Here is a 12,252-nt window from a genome sequence, read left to right as displayed (position 1 = left end):
TTACAAATGTTATTAATTAATTTAAATTTTCAATAACATCATCAACACATTACCAGAGAGTACCAAGTATAGAATATTACATGAGTTCAAAACTGTCCTTCAAGCAAAGTCTGATCTACAGGTTTGTTTATTTTTTAAATGTTTTTAGCTGATATAGGTCATTCGACATTTGCATATTGTATTCCACCACAGGATCCACTGGGATGAAAGGCACGCAGCAAATATGGCTGATGCATCAATAAACAATGAAATGAAAATAAAAGGCATCAAAGCAGATGAAAGCATCATAAACGACAGCCATAAAACTAATAAGATTGGGCAGCAGAGCTACCCCATAAACTAACAGTTATAAAACACATTGAAATATATGGGCACAGAAGAATGAATTTGCTTGGCATGGAAATGAAACAGAGTTGGCACCAGGAAAGCTTTTCAACAGAGTGTCACTGTCAAGAAGGCCATCTTTCTGTTCACTACAATGGTACCTCGGGTTAAGAACTTAATTCGTGCTGGAGGTTTGTTCTTAACCTGAAACAGTTCTTAACCTGAGGTACCACTTTAGCTAATGGGGCCTCCTGCTCCTGCTGCGCGATTTCTGTTCTCATCCTGAAGCAAAGTTCTTAACCCGAGGTACTATTTCTGGGTTAGCTGAGTCTGCAACCTGAAGCGTCTGTAACCCGAGGTACCATTATACTGATCAATTCTGGATCAATTTTGGGGGATAGGCAGGGCTGGCCCTACAATGAGGCAGCTGCCTCAGGAGGCAGAGGCAGAACTATTTTTCTGGAAAAAGAGGTGCTGAAACTCTCCATGAACACCTCCCTTGTTCTCTTAGAATGGCAGTGGCAATGGCGCCCACCTGAGAGGTGCTGGAACTGAGTTCCAGCAAGTTCCAGGTGAAAAAAAACCCCAGGCACTCTGGGCAGCTTCCAACAAATTATAAAACCACAGTAAAACATTGAACTTTAAAAACTTCCCAACACAGGGCTGCTTTCGTATTGTATACCATACTATACAGGGTGTCCCAAAAGTAGGTATACTTTATAAAAACGAACAAACAAATAATAAAAGCTTTATTTTTCTTTACTGATATTCTGAATGATGAGAACTTGAGACAAGAACAAAGAAAGTGGTTTCTAAAGCAGTATCCCTACTTTTGCGTCACCTTGTGGTTAGTTGTATAGTAACTTATCCCATTGACATCTGATTGGAGGGTGTTCCACAGGGTGGGTGCCACTACTGAGAAGGCCCTCTGCGTGGTTCAGCCTGGGGGATGAACAGAGTCCACTGCGCCTGCCCAGTCCCTGCCGCCATGACACCAGTCCTGAGCGGCATGGCTGTTGCACCCGTCTTGCACCACCCTCCTCGGATCCCAGCCTTGCAAGACTGCTGGGGGGCACACGTGGTGGCATGGGGACGCAGCAGCTGTGCCCTCTTCAATCCCAGCCTCACATTTGCTCTGGGATCGAGGGGCAGGCGACTGTTGCGCCCTTTTTGTGCCGCTCTCTCCAGATCCAAGCCTTGCAAGGCATCCTGAGGAGGGCACTGTGGGGATCATGAGGCTGGGGTCGAGGGGTGCATGGCTGCCACATCCCTTTCATGCCCCCTCCCTGAATGGTCTCGCAAAGTGGTGTAGGGCTGGCTCAGGGAGGGCAGCGGGAGCAATGCGACCCCCTGAAAAATGGACCACGGCGATCTCCCTGGCAGGGCTCCCCCAACGCTAAGCCCCTGCTTAGAGTGGATCTGTGGAGAGACATACGCTGCCCTCAGGCTCACACTCTAAAAGACATGGCACAAGAGGAAAAGCAAGTACAGGCCCCAATTCTTAATCAGAGTTAATTTTTGTTTTTTTAAGTTTTTATTCCATTTTAATAAAAGTTTAACAATGTAGGGCCTTTATATATTCTCAATTTGAAAAATACAAAAAAACAAGAGACATTTCTTATTGTGACACCATATTTTAACTACTAAGAATCAAGTGCCCACAAAAAAGAAAACGAAAAAGAAAAACGGGGAAAATCTACAAACAGAAAACAATACAGCATTTGTTGAGTACATTGGTACATTGGAAGCCATCTAATGATAAAAACTTTGCGTTTCAAGTTAAGTAGGTTGGAGCAGGGATGATTATTAACGAAGTGCTTCCTTTAGAAAGAAAGGTTTCCCCATGGTGACTGGTAACCCCCGCTATCCCTTTCCAGGACTGTGAGATTCAGTGCATGCGGGGGACGTTTTCTTTTTGTCTCCGCGCACTGCCAATGGTCCAGGCGCGAGGACGACACGCAGGCGCACTGAGCTTCCAAGCCGAGCGCGCAGCCCAGCGGCAGTTCAAACCTCGCGCGCCTGCGCACTAACAAAGCGGGAGGCGAGATGGAGGGGGCGGGGCGGCGTTACGAGTCGTCAGCGAGTTAGGGCTCCCGCCGCCATTTTGGGTTGGGTTTCTTTTTCCTTTTTTTGTGCGCGTGTGTCTGCGCGCGCGCGCAGCTTGTCCCTCCGTCGCCGGTGGCCGAAAGAAACGGCTTCGGCGCCCGAGAGCTGCTCTCCGTCGCCCGCCTCCTCTCCGCAGCAGCGTCGCCTCCCTCGGCGCGATGTCGGCGAACAGGAACCTGAAGCAAGTGAGGATTGAGAACAGCTCCCCGGCGGCCGCCCCGCCGATCAGCATGGTGGGCGGCGGCAGCATGAAAGGGCTGCGCGGTCTGGAGCCTCCGCCGGACAACGAAGCGGCAGCGGCGGCGGCCATGGTGATGGTGAAGGAGGAAGAGGAGCAAGGTGGCGGCGCCGGCTTCACCGTCGACATCAAGAGCTTCCTGAAGCCCGGCGAGAAGAGCTACACGCAGCGGTGCCGCCTCTTCGTAGGGAACCTGCCCACCGACATCACCGAGGAGGACTTCAAGCGCCTCTTCGAGCGCTACGGGGAGCCCAGCGAAGTCTTCATTAACCGGGACCGCGGCTTCGGCTTCATCCGGCTGGTGAGGAAGCGCGCTCGGGGTTTTCCTTGGAAATGGTGTGTGTGTGAGAGAGAGATAGTGTGTGTGTGTGTCTGTGTGTGTGTGAGAGAGAGAGAAGAATGAGAGGGAAATGTTCCAGTGTCCGTCCTCGCTCTACTTCTCTCCCCCCACCCCGCTCACGTGTGAACGAGGCCGTAACGTGTCCATCCCTGCTCGCCCCCTCACTCGGGAACAGCTCTGCTGCAGAAACCGAGCGCGCGCGCACGAGCGAGCGACACTCCTCCCTATAGACGCGCGTACACACACACACATTCACACAAGCCCCCACCCCGCGAAGCCGCTGTGCACGCGGGTGGCCTCCTCCCCTCCTTTCACGTGCCTGCTGTATAGTCCCTTTACGTGGGGCTACGACTTTTCCTTCCGTTTGCCCTTGTCCTCCCTAACCCACGTTCACACCCAGTTTTGATGATGAATGAATGGCTTTTGTTCATTTGCAGCCATGGAGCCGATTTTCTGTCCTTCAAACACCCCAGGAGCAACTGATGTGGATCCTGTATGAAGCTGTTTAGAGGAAGGCCCCCCCCAACAGAAATACCATTGACCATTCTTAGAATTGCAGAGTTGGAAAGGACCTCGAGGATCATCTAGTCCACCCCCCCATGCAGGAATACAGTGGAACCTCAGGTTGCGGACATAATCTGTGACTGATGCATGTCTGCAACCCGCAGTGCTAGCAAATAGAAGCGGCACGCCTGCGCAAGCATGTGACGCGATTTAGCGCTTCTGCACATGCGCGAGCGGTGAAACCCAGAAGTAACTTGTTCTGGTACATCCGGGTTTGCCGCGGTGCGCCAACCCAAAAACACGTAACCAGAAGCAATCATATCATGAGGTATGACTGTATGCAGATGTCCCATACTGGGATCAAACCGGCTTCAATAAGAACACTATGCTGTAGCCAGCTGAGCTATCCCATGGTCAAGAGTTAAAACGTTGTCCGCACCAATCCTGAAAAAGAGATAAAGCTGTTCCATATTCCCAAGCTCCATGACTATTTTCCTCAAGTTTGTGTCAAAATGGTTACCCCATTCAAATATTTAATGGGTGGTCTCACATGTCTTCGTGTGACTGTGAGCCGCCACCTGCGTTTTCCCCATCCTCATATATCATCTGCCCATCTAATTGGTTCCACCATTCTTTATAACAGTTGCATGCCACAATACAGTAGGTGGCTGAGAAGACACATTGTGTTTTAAATTATAAAATTTAAATTATACTGCTTGGTCTATATTCAGGCTGCTCCACAAATCTAACATCATGGGTGGATAGATAGCAGGACTAACTTTTCTTTGTGCCCGAAATGCAGCAACATTGGTCAGGCATTCCTACTGAGCTCTTCAAACTTAGTTCTAATCATAATTAACATGTATTATCCCCACTTGATCTGATAAGCAGACATTGACGGGATATTGGAACCAATTCACAACCTTTTTGAAAACTTTAGGCTTCTCTTGCTGCAATTTTTACACGTCCCCCTGTTTCTTGCACCAACAGAATTTCTGTGAGGGACACGGTGGCTTCTTAATGCTAAGTGGGGCTGGGGACCTCAGCAAACACCTAGGGATGTTTGAGGGTACTGTAGTGCCCCCAGGTGCCACATTGGTTCCCCCAGCTTTAAGATATTCCTCCTTCCCCAACACCAAACTGAGATTATTTTGGAATATTTATGGGACTTATATGCTGCCCACTAACTGAGGTTCTTTGAGCAGCGTAAAAATTACATGGCATTCATAGATTAAAAAGGTGGGGGATGCTCGTAAATAATAGTCAGGGGTTTCTATGGAGGAAGAAAAGCTTGCCTCGGCATTCAAGCTCCAAAACAACCCTCAACCTTCCTCCCATCTTCACATCAGGGGATGTTGCAGTGATCACAGTTCAGCTGCTAGGGGGGTGATTGGTTTGTTTTTGTTCTTATTTTTATCATTCATTTTGTGTTGTTTATCATGTATTTTTATGTTGTGAACTGCCCTACGAGTTACAGATGAAGAGTGGTATACAAATTAATAATAATAATAATTCCCAAACACCTCTGTAGATTCAAAGCAGGGTTTGAAATTAGCAGGGTGCCAGGCGCATTTTGCACCTAAAAATTCTCCATTGTGAGCATCTCAAAAGGATTGGGTGCCATTTTTTTGTGCCTGGCTGACACTCAAGGATTACAGAAATGTATGTGCCTTGAAGCCTCAAAGTATATGTTACAGATAGGCAATATGTTAAGGAGTTTAACAATAAGGAGTAGGGTGTTTTGAAAACTGAAGTAGGGTGCCAATATTTTTATTAAACATTCATTAAGAATTTCTGCTAAAATGTGATATTAACAATGTGTCACTTACGTGAATTGCATATTAATTCATGCTTATCAAAAAAATTAAGTGTTGCCGACACACACACACCCCAGCGGCGACTAGACATTCTGTTTTGGCGCCCACAACCCAGGTCCTAGAAGCCATTTGACCCCTAACTTTTCTATTCCAGTTTCTAATACTGATTCAAAGTTATAATTCTCACCATGTACACTAGAGGGCAATGGAGAGTGGGATTGTTGAAGCCTGGTCATAGAAAATCAGAAACAGAATACAGTACTTGCAGATTTTAAGTACATAGGGTGGATTCACCTAACCAGCCCTGTCTATGGAAGCCCTGCACAAGGACTTCAGCTTGCATAATGTGGCTTCCCCTTTACATGCATTCTGAAATTGACTTGGAGTTGTGTGTTGGGAGAACCCCTAGAACAGCGCTGGGGGACGGGTATTGTTCCATCTGGCAAGCTGGAATGCTTGCATAGCTGGAATAATTTGAAAAGCGCAAAGTTAAATTCCCCCCATAAAATGGTGAAATGAATTATTGGTGTGTTACATTCAACTGTGCATTATGTGTATATGTTTTTTTCCTGAAAAGGAATCCAGGACACTAGCTGAAATTGCAAAGGCAGAACTCGATGGAACTATTTTGAAGAGCAGACCACTTCGAATTCGTTTTGCTACTCATGGAGCTGCTTTAACAGTAAAGAATCTTTCACCTGTTGTTTCCAATGAGCTCCTGGAACAAGCTTTCTCTCAATTTGGCCCTGTGGAAAGAGCTGTTGTTGTGGTAGATGATCGTGGTAGAGCAACTGGGAAAGGTTTCGTAGAGTTTGCTGCAAAACCCCCAGCACGTAAAGCTCTAGAAAGATGCAACGATGGAGCATTCCTGCTGACGACGTAAGTTCCTGATTGAATTTATTGTGGTATATGTATAAAGAAAACTATGTAATTGGACTATCTGATAAAGTAGCAATAGAAGTTGCTCAAAACTCTTGGAAATTTGAACTGGTCTCAGAACCTAGTTTAGATTTCTTTTTCAGCCTAAAAAAGCTGATAGTGACAGTGGCTTCTGTGAAAGATTATGACTCTACTTTATAGCAAGTATATATTACAGATTTCAGAGGAATCCAAGGCAGGGGGAAGTATAAGAGAATGATTTTAATCCTCATGCTACTTTGCAGCCCTTAATTGAAGGGTCTTGCACCATAGCAGTCTAGTCTGAGAGGTGATGATGAGTCTAAATTCAGCACTTATCTGCTGTATCTTGCTGGCTTTTCTACTCATAGTCCTTAGTCTGCATATTTGAAAGATATTGTGTAAGATGTTGGTTTTTAATGTTTGATGTTTTATTATGTTTTCACATATGCTGTAAACTGCCCCGAGTGGCTGGGGAAACACAGTCAGATGGGCAGGATATAAATAATAAAGTTATTATTTATTACTATTAAATATGGTAGTTATCACTTGGATAAAATGTTACTATGCAGAGACACAGGAGAAAGCCCGCTCCTAATTTAAGACATTTAGTTATTACTCCCATCTTAGCAAGATGGTATTAACGCTTCTAACTATCCTGCCCATTGTTTCTTGATAGGCTGATTCCAGCATACCTGAAACATAATGTAGATTCTAGACACATTGCAGCTTAGCTTATGTAGTACCCCAAAATTCCATATTCATTGCTCTGGAATAAAATCTTAGTTTATGGGAGCATGAATTTGTTGGGTCAATCCCAACTCTGTGAAATAAGTGAAGCCCATCTGCTTTATATGCAGAAGGTCCGGGGTTAATTTCGATGAAATTGAGCAGCAAGCAAAAGGTATACCGAATGTAGAGTACAAAACTGTAAGAAGAAGGCAGAGAGTACCAAAAAAACCCACAGTACAATGATGGAGCAGCACCTGGAGCCTTAGATGAACTTTCTCCAAGAGGCAAGTTTAGGGTAAATTCATTTAACCTTGAAGCCAACCTAGGCAGAAGACCAACATTGTATAGGAGTGTAGCTGACAATTTTTCTTTTTTGGTGAACCTGCAAGCAACCAAGGAATAGATTTAAGTGGCATTGAGATGTTGATGCAAAAGTATCCAGAGGGTATTGTCCTCAGTAGGAAGTGATCTGACCATGACAAGTGGCGGGTGTCAATATAACCTCTCCAACTGAAAAAACAAGGTTCAGATTGTGGCCTGCAACATGTGTTTGACTGATGACATGTTGGGACAGCCCGATTATCGTCATGGCAGCTATGAAGTCCTGAGCCACCCTAGAGCCTGTTGCCTCAGCATAGATGAGAAGTCCCCAAAACCAGCAGTATGGGAGTCTTCAACACTACCTCAGACACCAGCTCTGGTCACCTCAGGCAATGAGATTGCTGGACAGCGAGACTGGTAGTAAACCAGCAGAATCCCCAAACCTTTATTGATTCCCCAAACCCAGGAACACACATAATGGCGTGGGAAGGCATGTTCAGTTAAAATTCCCAAAGGTTGTTGCTGTAATTTAAACTTTGTTTACGATGGTTGTCAAAATGACAGTGGCATGTCACTTAATATGATAATTTCCTGTTCTTTGTATGCTTTAGCCACAAATACTTTGAGGTGATCACTCTGTCTGTTTGTTGGGCTAGGAACTGGCCCTGAAATGATATGTTGTAAAATAATAATTGCTTTTATAATTCCATGCATGGTACAAATATAACCATGGCACTTTGATATGTTTCTTTGTATCCAGTTATGTAAGCCTCTCCCCCTGTAGCAAATCTTTCTGGAATTTTTGTTGCAAATGGGATTATTTTAATTAGCCATTGAACTGTGATGAAGTACTAGGTGCAACAGACCTTAAAACAGTTGGCTTGAAATGCATTTTGCTCAGTAGAGAATGCTGCCGGTTTCTGTGGATGTTGAGGTTCCAGTGCATATTCTATGTAATTTTGAGTTAGGCCCTTTTAGTGTTCAGATTGTTAGTATTCACAGAGAGCTAAATAAACTTTTCTAAAAAGAATACATTTAGAAGTAAGAATGTGTCACCAGTAATAAAGCTACAGAGCTATCGTAAATCTGCTCTGAAGTTTCTCGAGTGGCATCAGCCATTTTTCTTACTGCATCAGCTGCAGGCTTGGAGAAATCAAACTTCTTCAACAAGTGGGCTGGCCTTGGCCTGCTCTTCCCCCGAAACACCCTGTTGTGGAGTATTGTGCTGGCAGTGGGAATAACACACGTAGCTTCTTAACAGCCCATACCTTTGGTAAGATCAGTGAGGGCTTCAGCAGTTGCCTGCAGTCAGTGGAGCCCAGCTTTGAGGTTTTATAAACTCAAGGAATGTAAAAAATATTTCAAGGCTATGCTATGAAGTTAAAATAACAATCTGGTAAGGAATATGAAATAAAATACAAAACAGCCAGGTTCACAGCCATTACTTCAAAATACAGTGGTACCTCGGGTTACATACGCTTCAGGTTACAGAATCCGCTAACCCAGAAATATTACCTCGGGTTAAGAACTTTGCTTCAGGATGAGAACAGAAATCGTGCAGTGGCAGTGCAGCGGCAGCAGGAGGCCCCATTAGCTAAAGTGGTGCTTCAGGTTAAGAACAGTTTCAAGTTAAGAACGGACCTCCAGAACGAATTAAGTTCTTAATCTGAGGTACTACTGTAAAGTACATTCTCTACTTGGTGTATTAAATGTAACAACAAACCATATTGATGCAGAAAGAATACAAAGTTAATGTTATGAATAATTGCATATTCCATCTCCATGTTTGGCTGTCATGTAAGCAACAAATGGCTGCCAAATGGAAGTAAAATCCATAAATTTAGCTGCACCCTGAGATACCCTTCATTTATAAGCCAGTTTCTCAGAAATAAAGAGAAACATTACCTTATTGAATCAAATATTTAAAGAAAAACCAAGGACTCCTTTCAGCCATATGATATGGTCAAATGACCAGCTTCTAATAGATTTACATAATAACTCTATTCAATTAATCAAAAATTGATAAAAGACAGAGTTTGGATTTCAAAGGCACTGATATACCTATTATAACTTAAGGCCTGGGATCATGACTTATTTCATGTAAACAGCACAATATGTAATTTTGTTTAAAATCTTTTTGTCATATAGTCACCCTTTACCATCTCACACAAAATAAAATGCTCTCCCTAAGAAGCAAAAGCTGCCAGTAGTTACTTAGTATATTGGTGTTCTTTATGAGATGGAATGTAACTGTCCATGTCCTTTCATCGTTAGTCATAAATATGTATGACTATCAACTCTGAGCCAATTAATTTGTATGTACCCTGTTGTTTATATGCAAGCAATATTCCTTAAGTCATTTTTGCGTACAGACTCAACATGCAGATTTTGCTTATTTGTGCTATTTGATAAGTGAACTGGAGAAATTGGAATATTATGGCATGTTATATTAATAATTGGTATACAGTGGTGCCCCGCAAGATGAATGCCTCGCAAGACGGAAAACCCGCAAGACGAAAGGGTTTTCCGTTTGCAGAGGGGCTTCGCAAGACGAATTTCCCTATGGGCTTGCTTCGCAAGACGAAAATTGACGAAAATTTTTGAGGGTTTTTTCCGCTCCAAAACCCCTTTTTCTGAAGCGCTAAGCTGCTAAAAGCATTTTAGCAGCAAAACCGCTAATCCCTTAAGCCTTAAAAAGCCGTTTTTAGCCCTTAAACTGCCAATAGCGCTAATAGCGCTACTCCGCTAATGGGCTTGCTTCGCAAGACGAAAAAACCGCAAGACGAAAAGACTCGCGGAACAGATTCTTTTCGTCTTGCGAGGCACCACTGTATTATATTGTATTATGTTGCAGCTTCATTTTACAGGAGTTTGTTTCATTTATAATGTTTTCTTTTTAAGAACCCCTCGACCAGTAATTGTAGAACCTATGGAACAATTTGATGATGAAGATGGGCTGCCTGAGAAATTAATGCAAAAAACACAACAATATCATAAGTACGTTTTATACATTCACATTATAGAATATTAAAAAATGGGAAGTAAAGCTTTAACTCCTGAGAGGTGTGGGTCTAATTCAAAAACTTGATTGTTGGTACCAGTAAGGCTAGCCATGACAATATACCTTTATTTAAAATGGATTGGTGAAATATAATATGAACTAGGGAAAAACTGTCATGGTTGAAGGGCTCTGTTTTTGCCACAACAGAAGTGAAAGCTAATGGATAAGGATGCATAAAATTAGAATGCATCTCACTGACCTCAGCCATCACAAAACTTATAAAATATCCACACCGATAAAAGCTGGCTGAATAAGAAGTAGTGAAAGAGATGGGGCTAGCTCTATTTTTTGGAGGGCTCTTGGTAAGATTTTGAACTCCTCCCCCTGCTTTGATGAGTGTCATGATCGCCTTTTCTCTTTGCCCAATTGGTTTCTCCCTCCCTCTCAATCCTGTCCAAAGGGATCAGTGGCAGGTAGTGAGGGGCACTGTCCCTTGGTGTCTCCTTATTTGCTTATATGAGAGGTTTCCTGACTGGGAAATAGGGGCTGCACAGTAGCAAGCTGTTGGGAGAAGGTTCTGTCTATTGCAGCGATGTGCCCCATTTGATTAAAAAAAAATGCCCTGAACTGTTCCTCTTTCTATGTGTTTCAGGCAGATGTGTGTTTTGAGCACACAGGTGTGTTGCCTCCACATCTTGTTTGGATTTAAATGAGCTAGATATAAGTAAAGAAATGAATTCCTTTCTTTAGAATGCGTAAGGAAGACTTGCTTAAATAATGGAGAAATTTGTCAATTAACTCCATTTTGCTGTGCCATTTATGAATGCATCCTGTTCATGTCAAATGTGATGTGCTCCTAGGGAAAGAGAACAGCCACCACGTTTCGCTCAGCCTGGAACATTTGAATTTGAGTATGCTTCGCGATGGAAGGCTCTTGATGAAATGGAAAAGCAACAACGGGAACAAGTTGATAGAAACATTAGAGAAGCTAAGGAGAAACTGGAGGCAGAGATGGAAGCAGCTCGACATGAGCACCAGTTAATGCTGATGAGACAAGGTATTTTGCATCCCTATTCTGTAATTTTTATTGCATAAACTGAATAATTACTGAAAGTGGTCTGTGTTGTCACAGGAAATATATAAAGTGTCTATACACTGTGAACATTTCCATATTTTTACAAGCCACAAGCAGGGATTGTTCAGGAAGTTTGTGCAATGTCCAGAGCTACCTGTAGGTAACCATACTATGACCAAACTTATTTGACACTTTGTATATGCTCTGATGCTATGTTCTACTCCATGACCCACAAATGCAAGCTTGCCTCTATTGAAATATTTTACTCCAGCCTTTATAAATGCACTAGGTCAGGAGTGAACAACCATTATTCCTTTTGTTATTAATGTAAGCAGCATGTATCATTGCTTTATAAAAAAATCACAGTAGCAAAATAATAATAAAACTGTGACTGGGGTCTAAAGTGGACGTGTAATCTGTGACATAGTTTATAGGTAACATAACTTTTCATTGTGCTTTTTAGTGTCTATTTTTATATTGATAACTGTTCCTGTTAAAATGATAATTGCTAGCTGCTGCTTTGACTTTTCACAGATCTTATGAGGCGTCAGGAAGAATTGAGACGTTTGGAAGAACTTAGAAATCAGGAGTTACAGAAACGAAAGCAAATACAATTGAGGTATTCTATAAATCCATGCTAGAGGGCAGTAGCCCTTAGATGTGTGAAATGAGATTTCATAACTCGAGATACCATTTTAAAACTAGCTCTAGTCCTCTGTAGCCTTTAAAGCACATACATAGTGAATTGACTACTTAGAGACTGACTACAAAGTTCCATGACCATGACACAGATGTGGGAGGTTGTGTCAGTAGCTGCCAGGGCTAGTGCCTTGTTTTCTTGATGCAACGCTTATGATGCCTTCTCTCCATCATTTTAGTTACAGGAATTACAGTGTA

At 43.1% G+C, this 12,252-nt stretch overlaps 1 protein-coding gene across 4 annotated transcripts in view; it reads left to right on the top strand.

Moving 5' to 3' along the window:
• Positions 1–1,931: 1,931 nt before the first annotated feature.
• The window catches only part of PSPC1 (paraspeckle component 1), a 58,653-nt gene continuing 48,332 nt past the window's right edge, over positions 1,932–12,252 (top strand). For 3 of the 4 annotated variants that reach the window (XM_083436571.1, XM_083436570.1, XM_083436572.1), the window contains exons 1-5: positions 1,932–2,969; positions 5,907–6,208; positions 10,181–10,276; positions 11,141–11,337; positions 11,890–11,974. In XM_083436571.1, coding sequence (XP_083292697.1) covers positions 2,589–2,969; positions 5,907–6,208; positions 10,181–10,276; positions 11,141–11,337; positions 11,890–11,974 — 1,061 coding nt within the window. In that variant the 5' untranslated portion in view covers positions 1,932–2,588. The remainder of the gene's footprint in view (positions 2,970–5,906; positions 6,209–10,180; positions 10,277–11,140; positions 11,338–11,889; positions 11,975–12,252) is intronic. The other variant, XM_083436569.1, reaches the window with a different exon arrangement.

This window comes from Podarcis tiliguerta, assembly GCF_965153285.1.
Source record: "Podarcis tiliguerta genome assembly, chromosome: 4".
In the NCBI taxonomy this organism is placed as follows: domain Eukaryota; kingdom Metazoa; phylum Chordata; class Lepidosauria; order Squamata; family Lacertidae; genus Podarcis; species Podarcis tiliguerta.
Note: the sequence above shows the minus strand (reverse complement) of the source record. Positions and strands in the feature narration are given on the sequence as shown.